Genomic DNA, 25,523 nt, shown 5'->3' with positions numbered 1-25,523 from the left:
ACGTTTTGCCTCCAGGATTCGGCAGAAAGTGGGGAACGGAGTATCTTAACACTATGTCTGTCCTAGGTCCTCTGCCTATCCTGCTGTGTGCAGGATACAGCGTGAAGCTGATTGTTTTTAGTTACGATTTTCCCAAAATTTTTATTTCCCAAATAATATATATGGCCAAGTTCCCTAAATTTCCCTTCTGTTATTATAATGTCAAATATATCTTGATTTAAGACAAACTCTATCATAAAGGTTTTTTTAGCTTCTCACTATATCCTACAAGTAACAGGCAAAGGGAACCTAGGAAGCTAGTGTTAGGACACTTAGTTCCCATTAAGACCTTCCCCACTTTCCACTGAATTTGGGAAGCATTATAAAGAAACTAATATATATATAAATGAGTATAAATAAACAAAAGAAAAGTAAGGAGAATTCGATAGTTCTTTTGTTATCATAACATTAGTCCTCTAAGTAAGTCATAAAGATAAACAGTCGTTCTAATTCTCATAGTGTAATGAAATTCATGTATTAGTCAATTAATTAAAAATAATTACTTAATTTCGGTACACTTACAACAAATGGTAGTATTTTGATACCAAATTTAATTACAATTAAGAACATGTATTTATGTCAATAACACCACTATGTCGATCCGATTATAGAAATGTCCTATTTATGAACAGTTGGGTCTTAGAGATGAAAAATAAACTATACATTTCTTATTTTCCAGCATCTCATATGTCCTCGAGTAAATGGTAGGCAGAGGGAGCCTAGTGTTAAGATATTCCACTCACTACTTTCCGCTAAAATCGTATCTATGTAATGTGTCCACATTTCGTGTTGACTGGTAGGGCTCAACGCTGCGCTTTGTTGGTGCGCGCTACGTTCAGCCTCCTAATGATTATGTCAAAATTAATCCAGCGGCTTAAAAGGACCGAAGTAATAAAGAAATTTGACGTCTGACGTGTGTAACGTGGAAACAGACTATGGTCGGAATGGAAGTATTCTAACGAGAATGCAGTTCGATTATCTATCTATATTTAATCAATTGTTTATTTTTTGTAAAAATAAATAACATTGTCCAAATAAATGATAAGTAATAGAGTACATAATTAAAGTAATTGAAACTAGTTGTGCTGCATCTGACTGTAAACGCATCTGGTCGTGGTTTCGATCCCCACTCGAGGAAATGAATTATTAACAAAAAACTTCGTCACATTGAACAATATTTGCTAAAGCGTAAATTTCTTAATTTATATCATTTAAGTTTCCACATAAAAAACTCTAACGACATGTCAATGAAAAATGCTCATCAAAATTGAACTGAGTGCAATGGTTATCAGCTTCACGCCCTATACTCTACGCTCTAGGTAGAGCTTGGTGTACAGGCCAAGTAATAAATAATATTTCGAGAAACGATCTTGTCGCAGTCTGAAGGTGTCTAGCCATTTCATTCATTGTTTCCTTAAGAGAAACAATTACATATTATTTTATTTTCTCAGTATGGTTAGGTAAAGAGCGAGGTAAGGTAAAGAGGTGGGTTCCATCACCGTCCAATGTCTCTAAATTGAACATAAAGTTCGGGATGGACTGTCTAACTCTAGATCCTTTTCATCTACTCCTTATGAACTAAAAATTTACATAACTCTACGGGCTGACGGGTTTTAAGAATACTGTCTCTCTACCGTCGTCATGTTGTAAGTTCCATTCCGTTATGTAGATTTTAAAAAATATTTCCTTTAATATAATATATTAAAATAAATATTATAATGACATTAACCAATTAGTTTATATTCTTTTTAATTGAAATTTTTGGAAAAGATATTTTATTGCAATTTACATATATTAAACTAGTGGACGCGCGCAGCTTCGCTTGCGTATTTATGGTTAAATTCTAATAACCCAACATGTGTTCAATGAAATATTTTTAAGAGTCTAAATTTCAAATTTTATAAAAATCGGTGGCGATTTAAAGATTTTTCCATACAAACTTTCAACCCCTTATTTGCACCCTTAGGGGGTGAATTCTAGAAAATCATGAAACATATGTTCAATTAAATATTTTTAAGAGTCTAAATATCAAATTTTATAAAAATCGGTGGCGATTTAAAGATTTTTCCATACAAACTTTCAACCCCTTATTTGCACCCTTAGGGGGTGAATTCTAGAAAATCATGAAACATATGTTCAATTAAATATTTTTAAGAGTCTAAATATCAAATTTTATAAAAATCGGTGGCGATTTAAGAATTTTCCCATTCAAACTTTCAACCCCTTATTTGCACCCTTAGGGGGTGAATTCTAGTAAATCATGAAACATGTGTTTAATTATATACGTTTAAGAGTCTGAATTTCAAATTTTATAAAAATTGGTGACGATTTAAAAAAAACCTATACAAACTTTCAACCCCTTATTTGCACCCTTAAGGGAAGAATTCTAAAAAACGATGAAACACGTGTTCAATTAAATACTTTTAAAAATCTAAATTTCAAATTTTATAAAAATCGGGGCCGATTTAAATTTTTTTCCATACAAACTTTGAACCCCTATTTCACCCCTTTAGGGTTAAAATTTTTCAAAATCCCTTCTTAGTGGATGTCCAGATTACGAAAGTAAACATCTGTCCAAATTTAACGTTTCTACCATCAGCAGTTACGGCTGTGCGTGCGTCTTACCTCAGTCAGTGAGGACAAGTCCTTTTATATATATAGATGTCACTTGCGGTAGACTATATATTTTTGGCTGTTAGTAATTACACATTTACAACTAACATACATAACATTTCGTCATGATTGAAACTGTGTTTTGTACTTATATAATTGATTTAATATATCTTTAGGGCCTTATTAAATAAATTACACTCTGCATACCTCCTCTATGTAAACTACAACTGTCCCACATTGCATACTCCTATCACAATTTTTTATTTTGCAAAAGAGGCTGTGCCTAAAATACAAGTTTTTGCTTCACATTATCTATATATATAAAATCGAAAGGTCACTCACTCATCACGAAATCTCAGAAATTACATGTGCTAGGAATCTGAAACTTTGCATTGGTGTTATTTATAGGACGTAGGTGCTCGCTAAGACGGGAATTTGCAATATTCGACTCATAAGGGGTTGTTTTTGGGGTTAAGAGTTTGTATGAAACTTTGTTACTACAAGTGCTAGGAGTGTAAAATTTTGCATGGACGTCACTTATAGGAAGTAGGTACTCATGGACATTAATGGCAGCGTTCACGCAGGCGAAGCCGCGGGCGGGCCGCTAGTATTCAATAAAATCGTTATTCTGCATGCAAATTCCCAGTATTATCCAATCCACCGACATATTTACACGGTCTTATTTCACACTTCTTAGATTTCCAGTCCCTATATTCTACAATGGAATAAAAGATGCTACCAACAATCATACTGGCCAGTAAAACATAGGTTTTGGTGCTTGTCCTTAAAATTGAAGATATACTATAGGCAATTATATATCCAACTGACTCCCATAAATTGAAGTTCGAAAACGCCGCTTCTTCTCTACCAGGAAACAGGATTCCACAGTACGCTGTAAAAAAGAACAAAATCATTAATTATTTGGTTGCACTCATGATGGTTTTTATTATTTTGAGAAATGTGCCGCTACTTAATTTAAAAGCACTCTCCACTGCACCTCCCTCCACACACACACTCCTCTCTATTGCTTCATACAAAATTGACTTAAAAAAATGTATTTAGCTTTTCTTCTTTCTTTATTTTATGTTTACTTATGTTACTTATACGGTCGGCGTTTTTATGTTTACTTATGTTTACTTATACTGTCGGCGTCTGACTGTAAATGCTATAATTCCTACTCGATGGCCATAATTAAAATTATGTTTATTTACCACTAAACTGAGTGAAAAATAAATGATGGAATATTGTAGAATCAAGTGATAATATTATATTATATGATTATATGATATATGATTGATTAAAATGTAATATAAAAGCGGAAAATCTTACCATTTATCTGCACAAGCCAGATAGAATCGCACAGTCCCCACAATATGGCGATGATAAATACGACGTAAGACTGGTCGTGCTGCGGCCGCCATGTTAGCAGTGACGTGAACAAGCCGAGGTGTATTATAAAAGCCACGCACATCAGCGGTAAACGGCCTGTTACCTATTATTTAAGAAAATAAACTGTTGAATTAAGTTTATTTGTATTATATAAACTATTTTTTGTTTATTTGGATAAAATAAGTCACTATAATATTTTCCTTGAAAAAATCATTGTCAAGGTTTTTAATTTTAATAAATAATTTAAGTAGTTCTTTACATCTAAACACTTTGAAAGTATCTGCAAATAAAAAAAACTTCCCTCTATTTCAGCGAAACAACATCCACATCACATAACTGTACCTACTTTAGCTAAATATCCAGTGACGACACATCCTATAGCGTCCGCCATCCCGTACGTCATCATCACGAACCCCACAGTTCCAGTGCCGAAAGAACACGATACAAAAGCCTGCAAACAATAGGTGTGTCAACACAACGAGAAATATATAGAAAATACTATTTAAAAATGTCACTATCTCACTACTTATTCTAAATTCTAAGGTTGTCTTCTACTCGTATTTAAAATACTTTTAATAATCTTATTTAACTACATATTGGAATACATAGAAATTACCGCAGTAAAGTCAGCTCCAAAAAACGCCTGTTGCATACCCACAAACACGTTGATAATCACCAACATTAACTGATTGGGTTCTATCAGCAGTTTTACTGTTACTACTAGCAATGCTATGCCGGAGAGACCTGAGCCGGTGTCGTTACGACCTGTGCTATATCTGGAAAGAAAATTAAAATATTTTAGATCATCTTTAAAAAAAACAGCACTTTTACGCTTTTTCTGTATAGCAGTGTTAGAGTCATGGAATACGTAGTGACAGAGCTCAACGCCTATGTCTACGAAAGAGGGAAACAGTAAATAATTTCTATATGTTCTTTCCCCGAGTAGAGACGAAACCAACAACCGTTGGTTTCACAGTCAGTCAGTACATTAAGCGAACTGATAGTATGTACAATTTGTAAATATATTTTTAAATGATGACTATTGATAATTCCTACCTCTCCATCGAATCAACTCCTACCGCTACAATAAGAGCAGCACCAGCCATACATGCCAAATATATACCTGCAATAAGAAAATACATGAAAAAACTCTTGTCATGTATAAATATTAAAATTTTAATTTGTTTACACTTTTGGGCTCATTCCTTCACTTTTATTTTTTTAACAAATCCACCTATTCTCCTAAACCCCTTATGACGCCGTCGTGACGTTGATTGTATTGACAATCGACGATTCGTAGCCGCCTTAAAGTCAAATGATTTTACAATTTTTCTTATTTTCTTCCTGAGAGAACAATGCCAAGAATGGCCAAGACTCGTCAAGCGTACTCTATTTATGATTTTAAGCTATCATACCTGCGATCATCTGTATTTTCTCCGGTGGTTGTTGAGGTAGCGCCTCCCCCGCGTCCGCGCTCGGCAGGAAGTTGCTGCCGCACAGTTTGGGAATCATTGTCGCGTTGACTGATGTCACTGCGGCTAAGTTGTCGCCGGATGAGAGGACTGAAATTTTTATGGTTAATTTATATTATGCTTCGTATTTGTGGCGTAATGGGATTTTCATTTCCTTTCTAAGAGAGGAAAACAAAACGTAATTTTGAGTTTAAACACTAAATATCTCGAAAATTGGGTGATACGTGGGCAACGGAGTTCTTCAATAATAGCCTATCCTGGTATATACAGGATACCTGGTATTAATAGATTATGATATTAATAGATTATTAACTACTAGATTAGTGACATTAATATTTTTAAAAAATACTATAAGTTTCTTTTTAAGCTTTACTTTTATTTTCATCTTGTAAAATGCATAACTACGAAGAATATTACCTAAGGAAGAAATTAAATTTCCCCAAACTTGATTTAACTGGAAGATCATAAAAAACAGTCCCAGGAATCGCACCAACAATGCCTCTGCTGATATGTTCGATATCTTACTATGAGCGTGTGAAATCTGTAAAAAAATATTAATTTCAATTTACTTTTTAAATTACTTTGAACTAAATTACTTAGCCAGTGACTGGCATTACAACTGCTTCATTATAATATTTTTAAAAATTACATATTTAAATTATGTGTTAACTATAATGTAAAGAAATAAAAGCGTGCTCTTTATCAGAAAATGTAAAATGTAATAATAAATCGCACGGTTCTATTTATTGTAAACAGACTTACACATGGTAATTATATAATAAATAATAATATATTAATAAACATAACATAATAATAAGAAAAATGTAAATAAATAAATACTGGATGAATTTCTATATATTCTTACAAATGAAATATTTACAGAAATAAATTTAAATTAAAATATATATATATTTTACCATACCACAGATAAATAAGTGCACTTCGAGCACCAAAGGGGACCTCCACCAAACCCCACAATAAGTCCTGCTGGTATCAGGGTGTAGAAGCGAGGGTACAGCTGAGCAGCGATATACGGCATGTAGGTGATAAAGGATAAAGACATCGCCCATTTCGTGCCGAGCCATCTGAAAATAATTTAGGTATTACCCTTAAATTCTGGTCAAACGAATTTACTAATCAATACCGTCAACATTTAGCGGTTCGGTTAATCGGAGCGGTTACGGCGTCTTACCTCAGTCAGTGAGGACAAGTCCTTTTATATATATAGATAAACATACGGAACATACCAATCAAGAAACTGAATAAACTACATTACATTATGTCAAGATTAACAAACTTTGGAGGAGGCCTTCACCTGTTGAGGGGTTCTTGCGATATATATTGAAATAAATAAACAAATAAAAAAATAAATAAATCATAATATTAAAAATAATAAAATAAACATTACGTTACTAACCCTAAAATAAAATAAATTTAAAAAATAAATACATATATATAAAATAAAATAAAAAAAAAAAAAAAAAATGTAACTAACTAATGTAACTAACCTAAGAATAGTTGTAATTTACTTTAGCAAGAAATAAAAGGCTTTTTATTTATTTTATTTTATTACCGTCAACATTTATTTAAATACATTTTTATTATTTTTCCTTTCATTCTTTCTTTCTTTCGTACTTAATCACAATTTAGCTATCGTAAAACCACTTGTGCTTACCATTTAATTTATTTAATATATTACCAAAAACCATAACAAACAAATATTTAAAAAAACCATTCGTGTGAAATTTCCTGCTAATATTATGAAACATTATTTTACGAATGTCTATACTGCATTTTGCGACATAGCGAAAAAGAAGGCAGATATCGTTTGGTACCTACATGATAAAACGAACGAATTAGAAAATTAAAAACATCATGTATAAAATAGTACAATAAGAGGTTACACAAAATAACATAGTATTTCTTTGAAAAGTTTTTTTATAATTACGGCAAGCGAAACGAAGAGAGTTTGGCTAATCGTGCAGAGAGCGAAGAGCGAAGTCTCTTACTTAATATAATATATAAACTATACCTATTAACTAAAATATTTACAGTCAAGTATAATAGAAATGATGCTACGTACGTACATTTAATCGCACATTTGAATATCTGTAACATTTTTATCAACTACCTTACTCACTTTATGATGACAACTGGTAAAAATATATTTGAGAAGATAAGACCAGCGTATACGGCGGCTAGTGACGCTGTGCCCAAACCTTCTTCAGCATTGATAGAACTCTGGAGATTAGCTGCTCCCTTAAATAGAAACAATAATTGTGTTCAGCGGTTTAGTGGTAGTGGCGTAAGCATACAAGCGTGCCTCTACGCCACAACGGCCTTACGGCCGAAACGTGTAGCCACAACGGTTATGGGTTCAACTGCCTCTCGAGAGAGTAAATGATTTAATATTTTCATTTCCTCGCTCTGGTAACGAGCGCGGAGTTAAGTTCCGCCATTTAACACACAATGCCTGAAGAACTACTCAAGAACGGAAACTGTCTTAATGGAGAACGGAGTGTCTTAACATTAGGTTCCCTCTGCTTACCTTGTCACGCTCTATCCTGTTATGTGCAGGATACAACGTGAAGTTAGTCAAGCAAGAATTAGTGATCTGCGTCCAACGAATGGAAATTAAATTACAGTAACTATCGTTTACAGATAAAAAACGAACCACAAAAACCAAGTGCAATGAGACTGCGCTAATGATGCACATTGCGCATGAAGGTTGTTTATTTTTTAAATACAACCTGTGTAATGTAAATAAACATTAAATATATAACATATTTTTTTCAAGTTGCTTTATCTTTTAAAATATGAATGATAAAAAATTAAAAAATCGTTAATTTCTTTACTCACACTGTAAGCAGTGAATTGCACCATAAAGGCTAGACTGATGATGATTACGTTTTTCATGATCCTCCACGTCTCCGTAGGCTTGAAACCCGCTTCTTGGTCCTTCATTTTCACTTATAAACACTTACTGCGCGAACCAAACACAGTGAACACTGATGTTTTCGAAAAGTGGAGAACGAAGTGTCTTAACGTTAGAGTCTCCCTGTCTAACCTGCTATAGAATAATAAGTAAAGATAATTGCACCTTACAAATTAAACACCTAGCAAGTAGCGCAATGTTAAGATTATCACCTGTTTTAATTTTACATTCTTGTAAACGAATTCAATATGTAAATAATCAATTATTTACATATTAATCTTAAGATTAAAACGTGACAGACATTCATAGAATAAAATGTAAGTGCATTTACAATGTTTTAAATAGTCACAAATTCAAATTAAAATGTATTTTAATATATTAGTCATATATCGACAGTATTACAAATATGAGAAAAAAAAAGTAACCTGTGTTCATCCCAAGACCCTCAAATATCTCTATCTCTATATGAGTATTTTATCACAATTGAATTAGCGATTTGGCCCTGATTGTGTTAAAGACAGACAGAGTAACTTTCGAATTTATAATATAGGTATGGATATTAAAATAAAATTAGTAAATTAAATAGCAATATAATATTTAATTTTAATATTGTTTACGTTTAGTTTACAATTAATTATAATTAAGTTTTATCTTTATGATTAATTATATTTACATCAATCACATCCCGTTATACATATATACTGACTTACTACTTAATGTATTCAAATATATTAGAGGCGACTCACAAGCGTGTGGCTGTAAACGAGACGGGTTGTGGGTTCGATTTCCACTGGAGGAAAAATATTCATAACATTTTCATTTCTTCGCTCTGGTGTCAAGGCAAAATACAGCGTTGAGTACCACCACTCCATTTGCATGCCTCCAAAGTTCGGGATGAAATGTCTAATACTAGATCCTTTTCATCTACTCCTTAGGAACTAAAAATATACACACTCTAAGGCTTATGGGTTTTAAAAATACTATCTCTCTGCTGTCGTCATGTTGTAAGTTCCATTCCGTTAGACTTTAAAAAATATTTCCTTTAATATAATATATTGAAATAAATATTATAATTACATTAACCAATTACTTTGTATTTTGTTTCAATTGAAATTTTTGTGAAAGAAATTTTATTACAATTACATTAAATGCCACTTGCGGTAGACTATATGTTTTTGGCTGTTAGTAATTAGACATTTCCAATTAATATACATAAGCTTTCGTCAAGATTGAAAGTTTGTTTTATACTTATATAATTAATTTAATATATCTTTTGATTATTAAAAAAATAACACTCTGCTTGCCTGGCCTGGCCTGCTTGTAGTTTATATAGAGAAGGTAGGAAGGTGCCACATTTCATAGTCCTCTGTCACAATTTTTATTTTACTAAAGAGGTACAAAATTTTTGCTTCACGTTATATTAATATAAAGATTATAATAAAATCATTATTCTGCATGCAAATACCCAGTATTATCTAATCCACCGACATATTTAGACGGCTTTATTTCACATTTCTTAGATTTTCTGTCCCTATATTCTACAATGCAATAAAAAATGCTACCAACAATCATACTGGCCAGTAAAACATAGGTTTTGGTACTTGTCCTTAAAATTGGAGATATAATATACGCAATTATATATCCAACTGACTCCCATAACCTGAAGTTCGAAAACGCCGCTTCTTCTCTACCCGGAAACAGGATTCCATAGTACGCTGTAAAAAGGAATAAAATTATTAAAGGGAATATAAGCATGAAGAAACTTCACTGGCTTTAAAGTTATAAAGGAATCGTTTTTACCAGGGTTGTACTCATGATGGTTTTTATTATTTTCAGATATCTACCACTACTTCATTTAAAGGGAAATAGCTTACGTAGTTATCTTTTTCTCCTAAAAAATCTGTTTACTACCCAACTGAGGGGAAATTAAACGATGCAATAGTAGAATAAAGTGCAAAATCTTACCATTTATCTGCACAAGCCAGATAGAATCGCACAGTCCCCACAATATGGCGATGATAAATACGACGTAGGACTGGTCGTGCTGCGGCCGCCATGTTAGCAGTGACGTGAATAAGCCGAGGTGTAGTATGAAAGCCACGCACATCAGCGGTAAACGGCCTGTTACCTATTATTTAAGAAAATAAACTGTTGAATTAAGTTTATTTGTATTATATAAACTATTTTTTGTTTATTTGCATAAAATATTTGTAGAATAAGTCACTATAATATATTCATTGAAAAAATCATTGTCATGATCGAAATATTTTTTAATTTTAATAAATAATTTGAAAAATCCTTTGCATATAAATAAATATTTTTAAAGTATAAGTAAAAAAAGTTTACCGAAACCACATCAATAACTGTACTTACTTTAGCTAAATATCCAGTGACGACACATCCTATAGCGTCGGCCATTCCATATGTCATCATCACGAACCCCACAGTTCCAGTGCCGATAGAACACGATACAAAAGCCTGCAAACAATAAAACAAATGTGGTAACAGACGCCTACTATAAGTATAATACTAAATAAGTAAGTTGAAGTAATTTGAATTATGTATCTACAATTTAAATGGTCCCGTTCGTAACGAAACTTAGCCAATCGATCGTAAAACATTTATATATAATTTTTATTCTAATAGGAATGAAGAAATATGTAATGTCTCTAAAGTATACCAAAGCGAAGTTTGTAGTATTTTACTACTACAAGAAAAGCATAAAAATTGTATCCGAAAAATTTCACTATTTTCCATTTATATTATTACATTTTACACTAAGTATTTTAAGTCTTTTCATAGCTTTACGCTGTATCCCACAATTAACAGGGTAGGCAGAGGGAACCTGGGTAACCTAGTGGTAAGATACTTCGTCGCCATTTACACTTACATTCCCTACTTTCCACCGAATTCTCAATGCATTGCATGTTGAGTGGCGAAACTCAACGCCGAAATTTTAAATAGTAAGCAATGAAAGTTTTAAAATATGTTAGTAATCTTATTACCGCAGTAAAGTCAGCTCCAAAAAACGCCTGCTGCATACCCACAAACACGTTGATAATCACCAACATTAACTGATTGGGTTCTATCAGCAGTTTTACTGTTACTACCAGTAAGGCTATGCCTGAGAGACCTGAGCCGGTGCCGTTGCGACCTGTGCTGTATCTGGAAAGGAATTAAAATTTTAATTATCTTAAAAATATTTATGTTAGTCATGGCGTTATTTATTGGCGTTACTCAACGCTGCGCTCCTTTTTCTAACAGAGAGAGGAAATGAGAATTATTTCTACATGTTCTTTCCCCAAATTGAGATCGAACCCACAACCTCTTTTACATTCAGACTGCTTTTATGAAAAAACCTTTCAAATGTAGATATGTACATCACCATACTTATAGTATATACCTACAGTTTTTAAACATATTTTTAAATGATGACAATTGATAATTCCTACCTCTTCATCGAATCGACTCCTACCGCTACAATAAGAGCAGCTCCAGCCATACATGCTAAATATATACCTGCAATAAGAAGAAAAAAAAATGAATATTTTTACATTTTTGGGCTCACTCCATCTATTCCTCTTAAACCCATTATGTACAGTACAATCGACAAGTCGTGGCCGCATTAAAGTCAAATGATTTTACAATTTTTCTTATTTTCTTCCTGAGAGAACTATGTCGAGAATGGCCAAGACTCGTCAAGCGTACTCTATTTATAATTTCAAACTATCATACCTGCGATCATCTGTATTTTCTCTGGTGGTTGTTGTGGTAGCGCCTCCCCCGCGTCCGCGCTCGGCAGGAAGTTGCTGCCGCACAGTTTGGGAATCATTGTCGCGTTGACTGATGTTACTGCGGCTAAGTTGTCGCCAGATGAGAGGACTGAAATTATATGGTTTATTTATGTTAAGCTACGTAATAAGTATGTGTAAAAAAATAATTAAATCAATACAAAGATATCCTTAAGTCTTGACGTAAGAAAACGTAATTGCTATATTTAAAAATATATATTTTTAAGCAGAATGTGATAATTTCAATATCTTTTTGGCATTATGTGAATGGATTTTCTGTATCTTATCTTGATATAAACAGCCTAATATCGTCAATAGGTTTTTTTTATTTATTACATAGGTAAATTTGTTTTTCACATTTACTTACATATTCTTTTCTTGTAAAAAAATATATAACTACGAAGAATCTTACCTAGAGAAGAAATTAAATTTCCCCAAACTTGGTTTAACTGGAAGATCATAAAGAACAGTCCCAAAAATCGCACCAACAATGCCTCTGCTGATATGTTCGATATCTTACTATGAGCGTCTGAGACCTGGAAAATAATATTAATTTCAATTTACTTTTTAAATAACTTGAACTAAATTACTTGTCCACTGACTGGCATTATAACTGATTCATTATAATATTTTTAAAAATTACATATTTAAATTGCATTTTAAATATGTAATTAGTATGAAATAAAACCGTGCCGCATCCACTTTATCAAAAAAATTTTAATGCAATAATAAATCACACGGTTCTATTTAATGTAAGCAGACTTAGACATAATAATTATATAATAAAAAAATGTAAATAAAAAAATACTGGATGTATTTCTATACATATATTCTAACAAATGAAATATTTACAGAAATATTAATTTAAATTATATATTTTACCATACCACAGATAAATAAGTGCACTTCGAGCACCAAAGTGGACCTCCACCCAACCCCACAATAAGTCCTGCTGGTATCAGGGTGTAGAAGCGAGGATACAGCTGAGCAGCGATATACGGCATGTAGGTGATAAAGGATAAAGACATCGCCCATTTCGTACCGAGCCATCTGAAAACAGTTTAAGTATAAAACTTAAATTCTGGTCAAACGAATTTACTAATCAGTACTGTCAACATTTAATTAAATACATTTTTATTATTTATCTTTCATTCGTTTTTAATCAAAACTTAGTTATCGTAAAACTACAATAAACAAATAATTAAAAAAACCCTTTCATGTGAAATTTTCTACAAATAATATTAAACAGTATTTTACGAATATCTATATAACTTTTTGCGAAATAGGGAAAATGTAGGCAGACATCGTTTGCTACATGATAAAACGAACGAAGCGTAACTAGTATCTTAAAACTGGAACTTTATAGAAATCTTATTTTTAGTTTTGCCAGTTATTTACAAGGAAAATATCAAATGTATGCACAATTTGTATGCAAGAGAGTAAAATATGCTAAAGCAACTATTTTACAATACGAATGTTTGAATTTTTATTAATCAAATGATAATGTTATTAATTGATCATTTTTCTATTATATAAAACTATTGCATGAGAGATTTTAAAATTTATGGCAGTGTAAAATCATGTTTCCTTCGAATCACTTCACTCTGACGGTGAAAGATGATGCATAGCAATAAAGTAGAAAATTAAGAACATCATGCATGAAAAAGTACAATAAGAGGCGCTATAAATTAACATAGTATATCTTTTAAAAAAATCTTTAAATTACGACAAGCAGTTACCGAACGTAACACAAAATTATACTAACTAAAATATTTTACAATTATAGCCATAAATATAAACGTCTGCGTGGAATAACTTAGCAAAAGTACCTACAAGAGCGTTTATTTAATCGCAAATTTGAAAATCTATTAACAATTTTGTCAACTCACTTTATGATGACAACTGGTAAAAATATATTTGAGAAGATAAGACCAGCGTACACGGCGGCTAGTGACGCTGTGCCCAAACCTTCTTCAGCATTGATAGAACTCTGGAGATTTGCTGCTCCCTGAAATAGGAAAATAAATTGTGTTCAGCATTTTAGCTGTCGTGGCGCATGGATGCAAGCATGCTCCTGCTCCAGGACGGACCCGGGTAAACGCGATGGTTGTGGAGTTTGTTGGAAAACGGAGTGACTTAATGAGAAACGGAGTGCCTTAACACTAGGTTCTCTCTGCCTACGCTGATATGTGGGATACAGCGTGTAAATCGTAGTCGGTAAGGATGAAGGTTATTTTATTTTTTAAATACAACCTGTATACATATGTGTAGGTATATATAACTTATTTAATTTATAAAATAGTTTTTAGGAAGTTGCTTTCTTTTTTATAAAATAGTTTATAATTTTTTTTATAAAAATCACATATGATAATTTAGTAAAAAAAATATAAAGATAATAATTCTTATACTCACACTGTAAGCAGTGAATTGCACCATAAAGGCTAGGCTGATGATGACTACGTTTTTCATGATCCTCCACGTCTCCGTAGGCTTGAGACCCGCTTCTTGGTCCTTCATTTTCACTTATAAACACTTACGATGCGAACAAAACACTATTTCACACTAACAGTGAACACTGATGTTACTTAAATAATTTAACTTGTATTAATGACATTTGACGTCATTTTAATAGCTGTTCTAATTAAGGAGTAATTACAAAATTATATGAAAAATAATGTATTTTTATTATTTTTTTATATATATATTTTTATATATATTACATATAAATTTACAAGAATAATAACTTTGCTAGGATGTAATTGAACACAATCGAATGTATAATAACTATATCCAAAAAATAACTTGCTGTAATGTATTTAAAGAATATTAAATTTAGTAACCAAAAAAAAACAATATAAATAGCAAGAATAAATCAACATGCCATTACATAGGGCTCAATGCGAGAACTGTTAATAATGATATATGAAATAATTAACTTCAGTCGTAATTATATTAGTTAACTAATATATTTATAATGGCTTGTCAAATTATAATAAATAATATATTTATTCGGTACTTATATTGTTCAAATTGATCAAATAAACTAATATACAAATATTTAATAAAGAATCAAAATATTGCCTTCACGAATTCTGTCATTGACAATGTTTTTGTAGAGTATTCTGCGTTTTCATATTTAAGTCGCTTCTTTTAGCTTCACTTGTAACTATCAATCTCTATAAAAAACGTAATAATATTTTCATCTACTTGTTGCAGTTTGATTTAAGTACTAGCAAATGTTCAGATCTGATGAAAATTATCACGATATTTTCTGTTAGTTTACTAGTTGCCAAGAGGACAAGAATAACGAAACATCTTTTAAATTTACATTTTTAGTTTTTACTAATATTTCATAATTACTTTGAATTTGTATTCTAATTAAATTTATATCGTGCAGCACTGACCGCTGCAATAAATAACCCCTAATGAAGTAAATAAGTATTTTGTCTTCATGTAAGTACAGTAAGGGCCGGATGCCATTTATATTACCTAGATATTGGTAATATGGCATCCAAAAAATAAGCATTGAATTTCAAACTTCGTTTATTTGAACTTCGAATTCTCTCTAATCATTCTTAAGTTTATTTTCTTTAAAAACCTGAATAGAATTGAATAAACTCGACGAGTATGTAAGTGAGATCACCGCATAACCGCACTTAATATGTATATGAAAATGTAAATTTGCTGTTTCTTTTAATATGTAGTAATATTATAATATTCATTAATTAGCATAAAAATACCACATACTTAATGACAATTAATATAGCATATTAAATGTGTATGTAAAACAGTATAAAAGTCCGATTTAAAGTCAGTTATACTCAAATGGACATTCTTTTCTATAGAAGAATAATCTTAAAATTATGAAATTGTTAAAAATATAAAGTAAATTGAGTAGTTTATAAAAGCAAAATTACACAAGATTAATAGCATCTGAGTGTAAATTCGATCGAATTCGATGCGCGTTCGATACACATTTCTTCGCATTAGCAAAACTAAACTCGGCGTTTAACTCCGCGAAAAATAGTGATAAGTGCTCGAGCTCGTGCACGATCGCTCGCTTTCTAATTCTAACGGGAAGTAGAGAACGGAGTGTCTTAACGTTAGAGTCTCTCTGTCTAACCTGCTATAGAATAAAAAGTAAACAAAAAAGAAATGACGCATTACGTTAATTACATAGCACCTTACAAATAAAATACCTAGCAAGAATTTATAATTATTTTTAAGATTATCACCAGTTTTAATTTACATTCTTGTAGACGAATTCAATATGTAAATAATTGAGATTAAAACGTGACAGCGTTTGTAAAATAAAATGTAAGTACATTTACAATGTTTTAAATTGTCACGTATCGGACATAAAGGCTAGTAAAATAATATTTGTGTAACTTTTTTTAAACTTTCTTATAAATTGGATTTTTTTTTATGAATATAAATAAATATTTTATACAAATAAATAAATGTTATCGCTTTCTTATGGTAGGTATATTGAATTGAAGTGAAAATATAAAGATAAGAAAATTGCATTAGCGATATCTTAAAGCATGTAATTAAAGTACGAAACATGTGAGACGGCCCGCCTCTTCAATATAGGTTGTCATACTTCAAAAGCCCTACAAAATATGTTTAATTTAATAAAGTACCTTACGATTATAAGACACATAACTATACAGCGAAAGGTTACTCCATTTTCTACTATAATTTATATTATGTAAAACAAAAATAAAAAATATATGTGAAATTATAAGATAAATAACCAAAAACAATAGTTACGCATTCCGTGGAGGAGGACTTTGATCAATTACTACGAAAGGACATCAGAGGGTTGAAATTTAAAGGATTTCTAATCACAAAAACATTTCAAAATTCTTATTAGAAGGACAACACACATAATATAATGTCAAGAACAGCTGCTTCCAAACTAAAATATAAGGAAAATCAATTGCAACATGCTCAGAATATAAAATTACAATGTACATTTTATGAGCTTGCAATTTGGATCGGGGAAAATTTAAAACAAAAATATATTTTCCTTTAGTTTCTTATTTTACTTCAATAAAAATAAATACTCGTCAAATATTTTTTGTAGTAATATTTACTAAAATGTCTTTGAAATGTAGATTATTATGAGGTATGGGTAGAGTTCACCGTTCAAAACTGACTTAAATTAGTCGTATACTCTCAGTACTCAGTCGGATTCTATTTTAGATTCCGTCGTGTCGCAGGGGAACAAGATTGTGACTGTATTTCGACGATTGTGGGTTCGATCTCCACTCAAGGGAATGAATATTTTTTTATTAATATTTTCATTTCTTCGCTCTGGCACTAAGGCAAAAGCCCGGCGTTGAGTTTCGCCAGGCAATGCCTCGAAAAATTGGGCGGAAAGTGGGGAACAGAGTTTCTCAACACTAAATTCTCTCTGCTTCTACTTTACATGAAACTGATTTATATATATATATACAAGCGGCCCGCCCGCGGCTTCGCCTGCGTAAACTACGTTATTATTCATTTCTGTCTCTATGAGTACCTACTTCCTATAAGTGACGTCCATGCAAAATTTAAGACTCCTAGCATTTGTAGTAACGAAGTTTCATACAAACTTTCAACCCCAAAAACGACCCCTTAGAAGTCGAATATTGCAAATTCCCGTCTTAGCGAGCACCTACGTCCTATAAGTAACTCCTATGCAAAATTTCAGATTCCTAGTACATGTAGTTTCTGAGATTTCGTGATGAGTGAGTGACCTTTCGATTTTATATATACAGATATATGTATATATATAAATAAGCAAAAAATGTGCGGTAATTTACTCTGCTTTATGTAAATGTAAATGAGTCATTTATGTAAGTAAGTAAATGTTCTCGACAAAAAAAATATAATAGAATTTAAATATGAATGTCTTAAATTTATTTAAATGTAACAATGTGAATATATAATGACAAGTTGTAAGTATTTTATGACAAGAGTTTATTCTGAAAACAATAACTTTAAAACGGAAAGTCTTAGCACTAAGCTCCCTCTGCCCACCCTACTGCGTGCGGGATACAGCGCGAAGCGGAGAGAAAAAAAATACCTGTAAAAACTCTTCTAGTCAAAAAATTAAGGAGGTAAATTTGTTTAAATAGTAATCCGCTTTATTCTTACTTCGATTAACTTAGCAAATGAGAATGTGTCCTCTGTCAAGGATTTCATTTGATAAGGAATACATATTATGTAGGTATAACTTTTAAGTACCAACTCTCAGTAGGTCATTGCGTTTATATACACATATGTACGTGTTTTACTTCCGACACTACTCACCCTATAGATTACGATACTTGATTTATAAACCTAGTGTTATAACACTCCGTTCCCATTTTCCGCCGAGTTTTGGAGGCATTGCATGTTGACTGGCGGAACTCAAATATATATTTAATTTCATCGAGTGGGGAACGAACCCACAACCAGTCAATTTTACAGTCACACATTGTATCCCTGTGCCACAACTGGCCTCTTTATGAATTTTATTTATTAAATGCAAAATTTTAATAAAACCTTTTCTAATATGCAGTAGGCACAAGAAGTGGTACAAGAAGAATAATGTCAATTGCCACAATTGGGCAATTGACATTGTCTTTCATGAAAGATTTATTCTTTCATTCTAATTTTATGATTCAATCTATTTTCGAGTTGCAGCATCACGATGCAAAAGGACATTACTAACAGAAATTGCAGTTTGCGGTGTTTGAGTTTAGATTTTAACTTTACTATAGATACTAGTATGGGCGTAAGAAATGTGCCCACCCCAGAATAGTCCTGGATCTACCCGACAAACTTTGCTGACAAATAGGTAAACCAGAAAAATTAAAAAGAACTTTTACACGAGCACATTTGTTCAAAGCTAGGGTCCCCCCTGGAAAATGTAACTAGATACGCCCATAGATACTAGCCTTAGTAATTGATAATACAGGAGGGAGGGAGGAAAAACAAAATGACTAATTACTTTTATGATTACCTAAATTATGTTATGATTTTTTGGTAAATCTAATTCACATACAAAAATAAAACGGATACAAACTCAAGGTCGTTTCTAGCCGACATACCTTCTTCACTGTTATTAGCTGTATATTGTATCCACGACCACAAAGCCGTTTAAGTTTGCACAACCAACAATTTTCAAAGTAGGTACTTTATATTGTACAGATGTTTCTTATGTTGATTCGGGCCTTGCATAAAGGACAAATGCAAATAATTTAAGCAGTTTCATAAAAAATAAATAAAAATAATATTATTAAGTCATTTTATATTTCAGAATGATACTCTTTTACACATACGAGTATATAAAAAATGGATAATGACCATTGCTTTATTTTATCAAATTCTCAGAATATATTTAATAAGGTTGTTTTTATAAACTTGTTAAAATATCTTCACAGCATTGTAAGGTGTGCCGTAAGAAATAAGGACCCAAATTTCTGTCGTAGCCTAGAAATACGCCTTCAAGCAATCTCGAATCTATAGGTTTAAGCAGCGTAAGGAGAAGTAGTGCTACTGCTAAAACATTCCGTTCCCCAAAGTACGGTGTTGTAACAGCTCTTTTGTTTTTAATTTTGTTTATTTTATGCTTATAATTATTTTGATATAATAATAACTAAATTTAAGTTAAAAACGAAACTTAAGTGAAAAGTTGAATAAGCCTTGATCTTAAAGAATCGTCCACACAAAAAATGTAGCACCTAATTGATGAGACGAGAACATTAACAAAAAAAACTAAAACAGATATTTCAAAGTCAACCAAACTCATTAATAAAAACATCCGAAGCTAATAAAAGCGTGTTAACATAATGTAAACAACCTTCAAGTAACAAGTTCGCGATTTTATATTAAAAAAAAAAACTATAATAATCGTTATATTTTAGTAGATTTCAATATTTATAAGAATTCTTTGATTATAATTATTACTATTTATTGAAATAGCGACTTAGAAGTGAGTTTTGCAATGAATACGAAGTGAAAGTTATTTATTGATAGGTAGTTATAATTTTAATGAAATAAAGTAGACGCTGTAGGGACATGGTTAAGAAGTATCTGATACGATCGCGCTGGTTGGAGGTTCAACTCTCGCTTTTTCATTTTTGGCATTTTTTTTTTCTGATTTTTTTCTGCTTTTATAGAGTAGTTAAAACTAGTGGTTTCAGTTAAAGTGGTGCTGACAATTCCACCTTCTTCTTCTTCTTCCTCCTGGCATTAATCCCGGCTATTGCCAGGGTCTGCCTTCCTACACAACCTACTCCACTTTGCACGATCTTTTGCATCCTCGGTGGTTAGACCATTGGCTCTCATGTCCTGCATCACGACATCCAACCAGCGCTTCCTTGGGCGTCCGGGAGGTCGCACCCCAGGGACTGGTATAGCAAGGCACTTGCGTCCGACATAGTTCTTAGGCCGGCGCGTAACGTGGCCAAACCATCTCAAGCGACTCTCTTGGAGCTTATCCGCTACGTCACGGACCCCAAGACTACCTCGAATGAATGTGTTGCGTATGCGGTCAGACCGCGTTACGCCGCACATCCACCTCAGCATCTTCATTTCCGTGACGTGAAGCTCCTGAGTGTGCCGAGATATTGCTGGCCAACATTCGCTGCCGTATAAAAGAACCGGTCGGACGATGCTCTTGTATATCAGCCCCTTGAGCTTGGGCGGTATTCTGCGGTCGCAGACCACACCAGTGACCTCCCGCCATTTGGCCCAGGCAGCGCTTATCCGGCCATGGACATCGTGATCGATACCTCCAGACTCGTGCATAACGGATCCAAGGTACCTGAACTTCTCCGACTTAACGGCTGGCTCAGGACCTATAAGGATGGTGCTCGAGTCCCGGCTCCCGCAGGCCATGTACTCTGTCTTCGACACATTTAGTTTAAGACCGCCGTTCTCAAGCGTACCCTTCCAGAGGTTCACTTTACGCTCCAGCGTCAGTCGGTTCTCGGCAATGAGTGCTATGTCGTCGGCATACATCATCAGCCATGGAGGCTGGTCCTGGAGCTCCTGGAGTCCTGAGCCGAGACAGTATCGAGCACTACATTGAATAAGAACGGACTAAGAGCCGAGCCCTGGTGAACCCCCACCGTAATCGGGAAGGGTCTAGTGTCGCCAACAGCAGTCCTAACCATAGAAGCGGAATCGTGGTACATGTCTCTGATAATCTCAATATAGGCCTCAGGGATCCCTTTGGATCGCAATGCCCACCAGATACACTGACGAGGCACACAGTCAAAGGCCTTCTGCAGATCTAAAAAGGCCACATGCAGAGCTCTCCTTTTTTCCCTGTATGCCTCCATCAAAGTTCTGAGGGCGAAAATGGCGTCCATGGTGCCCGATCCTGGCTGAAATCCATATTGAGACTCAGAGACAGTACACTCTCGGCGGAGCCTGAGGTCGATCATGCGCTCGAAGAGCTTCATGGTATGACTCGCTTAATGCCCCTATAACTACCACAATCTTGAACACTGCCCCTTCCTTTGTAAATAGGGGTAATGAAGATAAGCCGCCACTGATGCGGCATCTTACCAGTGTTCAAGATATGGTTAAAAAGGTCAGTAAGCATGAGCACACCAAGAGAGCCCAACGATTTCCACGCTTCGATCGGAATGTCGTCAGGTCCCAACGCTTTTCCGTTCTTCATGCGTCGAAGGCAATTACGTGTTTCGTCAAGGGTTATTGGGGCAATAAGTCCGAGGTTAGGCGGTGGGTCGTGATGAAGACTGCATGGGTGCTGAGTATTCAGCAACTCCTGGAAGTAGCTTCTCCACCTCTCCTTCACAGAGGCATGACTACAGAGCAGCGTGCCCTGGGAATCTTTGACGCAAAGACATTTTGCGATATCTTGCGTCACTTTATCCCGGGAACGTGCCAGTTTGTAAATGAGCTTCTGCCCCTCCACAGTTTCAAGTTTATCATACAATGGTGACAAACTTTCACTGCGGGCTCTGGCTACAGCTCTTTTACAGGCACGTTTAGCTACTGTGTACTCCAGTCTGTCTTCAGGAGAGTTGGATTCCTGCCACTTCTTAAAGGCAGCCTTCTTTTCACGAGTCACCTCCTGCACCTCGTCATTCCACCACCATGTCTCCCTGTCGATGACACGTCCTCCCCTAGAAAGGCCAAGAACTCGCCTGCCCGCCGCAATGATTGCCGACTGAGCCCGATCCCAAGCATCCTGAGCAGTCTCGGTGTTCGTCGAAATATCGTGACTTTTCACCTCTGCCAGGAAGTCGGTCTGCATCGGTCCATTCAGCAACCACCACTTGATCCGAGGCCTACGTTTCTCGGCTACTTTCTTCTTCGGAGTGACGTTAAAGTCCATGACAAGAAGACGATGTTGGGCCGTTAGGCTTTCGCCTGGAATGACCTTACAGTTAGTTACCCTGCCCATATGACACCGTCTGGTCAATAAGTAGTCTATTTGAGTTGAGTGGGACCCGCTCTTATACGTGATAAGGTGCTGAGAATTCTTTTGGAAGAACGTATTCACGACGGCCAGATCAGACGCAATACAGGTTCTCAGAATGTTGTCTCCCTCTGCATTGCGAAGACCGTGCCCAAAACCCCCGTGAACACGTTCATACGGGTCAGCAGCCTTACCGACGTGCCCGTTCAAGTCCCCCCCAACTAAGACCACTTCGGTAGACGGCACAGCAAGTAGCACCCCTTCATACTGCTCCCAGAATGTCTCCTTTTCGGCCGCGCTACATCCCGCCTGGGGAGCATAGGCACTGATTAAGTTTGTGATAACGCCCTCAATCAGTACCCTCACTCGCATCAAGCGGTCGGAGCGACGGTCAACTTCAAGGAGCCCATTCTGAAGTTCTTCAGAAAGCACTACCGCTACACCGTTTCTACCCGAAGGTGACCCAGTGTATATAAGCCGGTAACCCTGTCCGATGTTACGGGACTTATTGCCCTTCCAGCGAGTTTCCTGGAGGAAAGCACACTGGACCCGACGTCTCATGAGTACATCTGCGAGTTCCCTGCATCGTCCGGTTAGAGAGCCAATATTCCACGTTGCAAAGCGGAGTTTTCGTCTGGGTACTTGCGTCTTTAACCGTGCCCGTACTTGACACGGTAGCCCTTGCCCACTTGTCGCAGGTGTAGGGCGATGTGCCTGCGCGTCGTTTTGCGGCGACGCCCTAGCCGTACCCAGTCTTTTCTTATTCCGTTTCATGTACTGGCGGTTTGCGGTTTTCGTGGAGCGACTGCCGTCTGACCTCCAAACCCCTTTGTGGGGAAAACTGAAGGGAGAGGAAAATAGAAGGGTAGGATAGGAAAAGGAAGGAGGGAGCTAAGGAAGGAGGAGAGGGGGGGGGACACCATTCTTACGGACTGGATGAGGATATAAGAGTGGCGGCTCGAGGATCCGGGGTCGCGTACCCGTATGCCCACAAACCAATATCGGACAGATATTAGTCTGGACACCCTCTGGTAGGGTGCTGACAATTCCACCATGTATAAATATTTAACATAATTTTGTTTTTTAAACGGTATTAGTTTTTCAGTTTGGTTAGTCAAATCCAAATTCCACTTCAATTCAAAAATAACATGCACAGTTGCAATTGCAAAGTGTATATAGCAACCCTAATGTACTGTTATTTTTCAAGAAAAATGATAAATAGATTTTTCTTAATATTTATATTTCCATGCATGTCTTGTATCTAATTATTGAGTTACGATGAGCTGTTAATGTAAAACATAAAAAAATAATATGAATTTAAAGGAATATGTTGTGTTGAATTAGATTGTGTTGTAATGTAGTCCACGTGTTACTTGATTACAACAACACATTAAAAAAAATAAACACAATAATACCTTCTCTTTGTATACAGGGTGGAATTGTCAGCACCACTTTAAATGAAACCACAGTTTTAACTACTCTATAAAAGCCTAATATAATTCGGAAAAAAAATAATTCCCAAAAATGAAAAAGTTATTTTTTCAAACAAAATAAATAATAAAATTATCGTTTTAAAATAAAACGCCATTTGTAAAGTATAACATAGGCACGCACACACTTACCTGTCAAACGGCAACGTCGCATACGTATGTGTGCGTGACACGAAATACAGGTATGGATAAAAATCGTGAAATGAAAAAAAATCCTACGTCCAAACTGTTGAGGTACCTTGATTAAATTTTTTAATTCTGGGTTTGAAATATTTTACCCTATATGCAGTTTCAGTAAAAGGAGCGCTGCCTCTTCCACCCTGTATAATATTATAATAATAGAATGCATTTTCCATGCACATTTTTATCTTTTATAATTTTAATTATCATGTTCATAAAATCATCGTTTACACTACTTTTACGATACAAAATTACTTACATGAGTGCTCTACTTCAGATAGTAGTGTTATTAAAATAAGCTATGAAACAATATGTTAAACTCACTGGCACATCTTTTATAATGCATATATTTGACAACTTTCTGTTAATTAGACACTTAATAATAATTATACGAGTTTTTTAATCAAAATCTTGTTTATTTTATTGTGCTAATTAAGCTTATCACGATGAATATAATACGCTTTCAATAGTTTGAAATATGCGTCTTTATTTTTTCCAGATGAAATTGAAAGTATTTTATGTAATAGAACTAAAATCACAATAAAATATTCATCTTTTAATTGTTTTATTTACAGTCATATAATATAAATTTTAAAAAATAAAGTAAACAAAATGGAAAACGTATAATTTTGACACGTTATTAAAATTATAATAATGTACATAATTTAAAATTTTGCATATGCCTACACAAGTAAAATTAATGAAGATTTTAAATGTACCCTTTATATGATACAGAACAACACTAAAATGGCGGGTAATTTGCGCGCGCGTTTACACGGCTCGCGAGTGTGCCGGCGCAGTGTCGACTGATCTCTCAAATCTTATTTCTGAGGACCGATAGTTACATTACGCTACACACTACTGACTTGGAGGTAAGCTGTTGAAATATTATTGACAATAATTATATACGATCGTTACAACCTAAAGTAATTTAACAATAATGTTAGGATATTACGAAGATGAAACTACTTAAGTTTAATTGAAAATTTAAATTGTTCTCGGGTACAGCAATTATATTATTCGATTTACATGATTCTATATTTATTTTTGTTATTATACCTACCAAATATAAAAGATGTAAGTAACATTTAAGATCGCGGCGGTAAGGCATAAGGTGTTCCTCGAACATCCTGCTACTAAACGCTGGCGAGGTGCAATTGGTAATTTGATAGCATTTATTTAATA

The 25,523-nt window shown here is 34.2% G+C and overlaps 2 protein-coding genes across 6 annotated transcripts; both read right to left on the bottom strand.

Moving 5' to 3' along the window:
• Positions 1-2,792: 2,792 nt before the first annotated feature.
• LOC146534081 (UNC93-like protein) lies at positions 2,793-8,714 on the bottom strand. Its single transcript, XM_085194458.1, has 10 exons — positions 8,373-8,714; positions 7,654-7,772; positions 6,436-6,598; positions 5,931-6,054; positions 5,457-5,603; positions 5,098-5,164; positions 4,658-4,817; positions 4,388-4,492; positions 3,982-4,144; positions 2,793-3,544 (listed from the first exon to the last, which is right to left on the bottom strand). The coding sequence occupies exons 1-10, from the start codon at positions 8,475-8,477 to the stop codon at positions 3,276-3,278; spliced, it is 1,422 nt and encodes a 473-aa protein (XP_085050584.1). The 5' UTR covers positions 8,478-8,714; the 3' UTR covers positions 2,793-3,275.
• Positions 8,715-9,026: 312 nt separating this feature from the next.
• Positions 9,027-25,207, bottom strand: LOC146534080 (UNC93-like protein). Of its 5 annotated transcripts, none has more exons than XM_085194453.1 (11): positions 25,058-25,207; positions 14,652-14,876; positions 14,129-14,247; positions 13,127-13,289; positions 12,652-12,775; positions 12,184-12,330; positions 11,901-11,967; positions 11,454-11,613; positions 10,822-10,926; positions 10,414-10,576; positions 9,027-10,163 (listed from the first exon to the last, which is right to left on the bottom strand). In XM_085194453.1, the coding sequence occupies exons 2-11, from the start codon at positions 14,754-14,756 to the stop codon at positions 9,895-9,897; spliced, it is 1,422 nt and encodes a 473-aa protein (XP_085050579.1). In that variant the 5' UTR covers positions 14,757-14,876; positions 25,058-25,207; the 3' UTR covers positions 9,027-9,894. The 5 variants fall into 5 exon arrangements, with proteins under 5 accessions (XP_085050579.1, XP_085050581.1, XP_085050580.1 ...); XM_085194455.1 differs by having other exon boundaries at positions 14,652-14,871; positions 25,026-25,163; XM_085194454.1 differs by having other exon boundaries at positions 25,026-25,159.
• Positions 25,208-25,523: the final 316 nt, after the last annotated feature.

This window comes from Heliconius melpomene, chromosome 12, assembly GCF_056956725.1.
Source record: "Heliconius melpomene rosina isolate 202511_hmr_F chromosome 12, ASM5695672v1, whole genome shotgun sequence".
Classification (NCBI taxonomy): domain Eukaryota; kingdom Metazoa; phylum Arthropoda; class Insecta; order Lepidoptera; family Nymphalidae; genus Heliconius; species Heliconius melpomene.
Note: the sequence above shows the minus strand (reverse complement) of the source record. Positions and strands in the feature narration are given on the sequence as shown.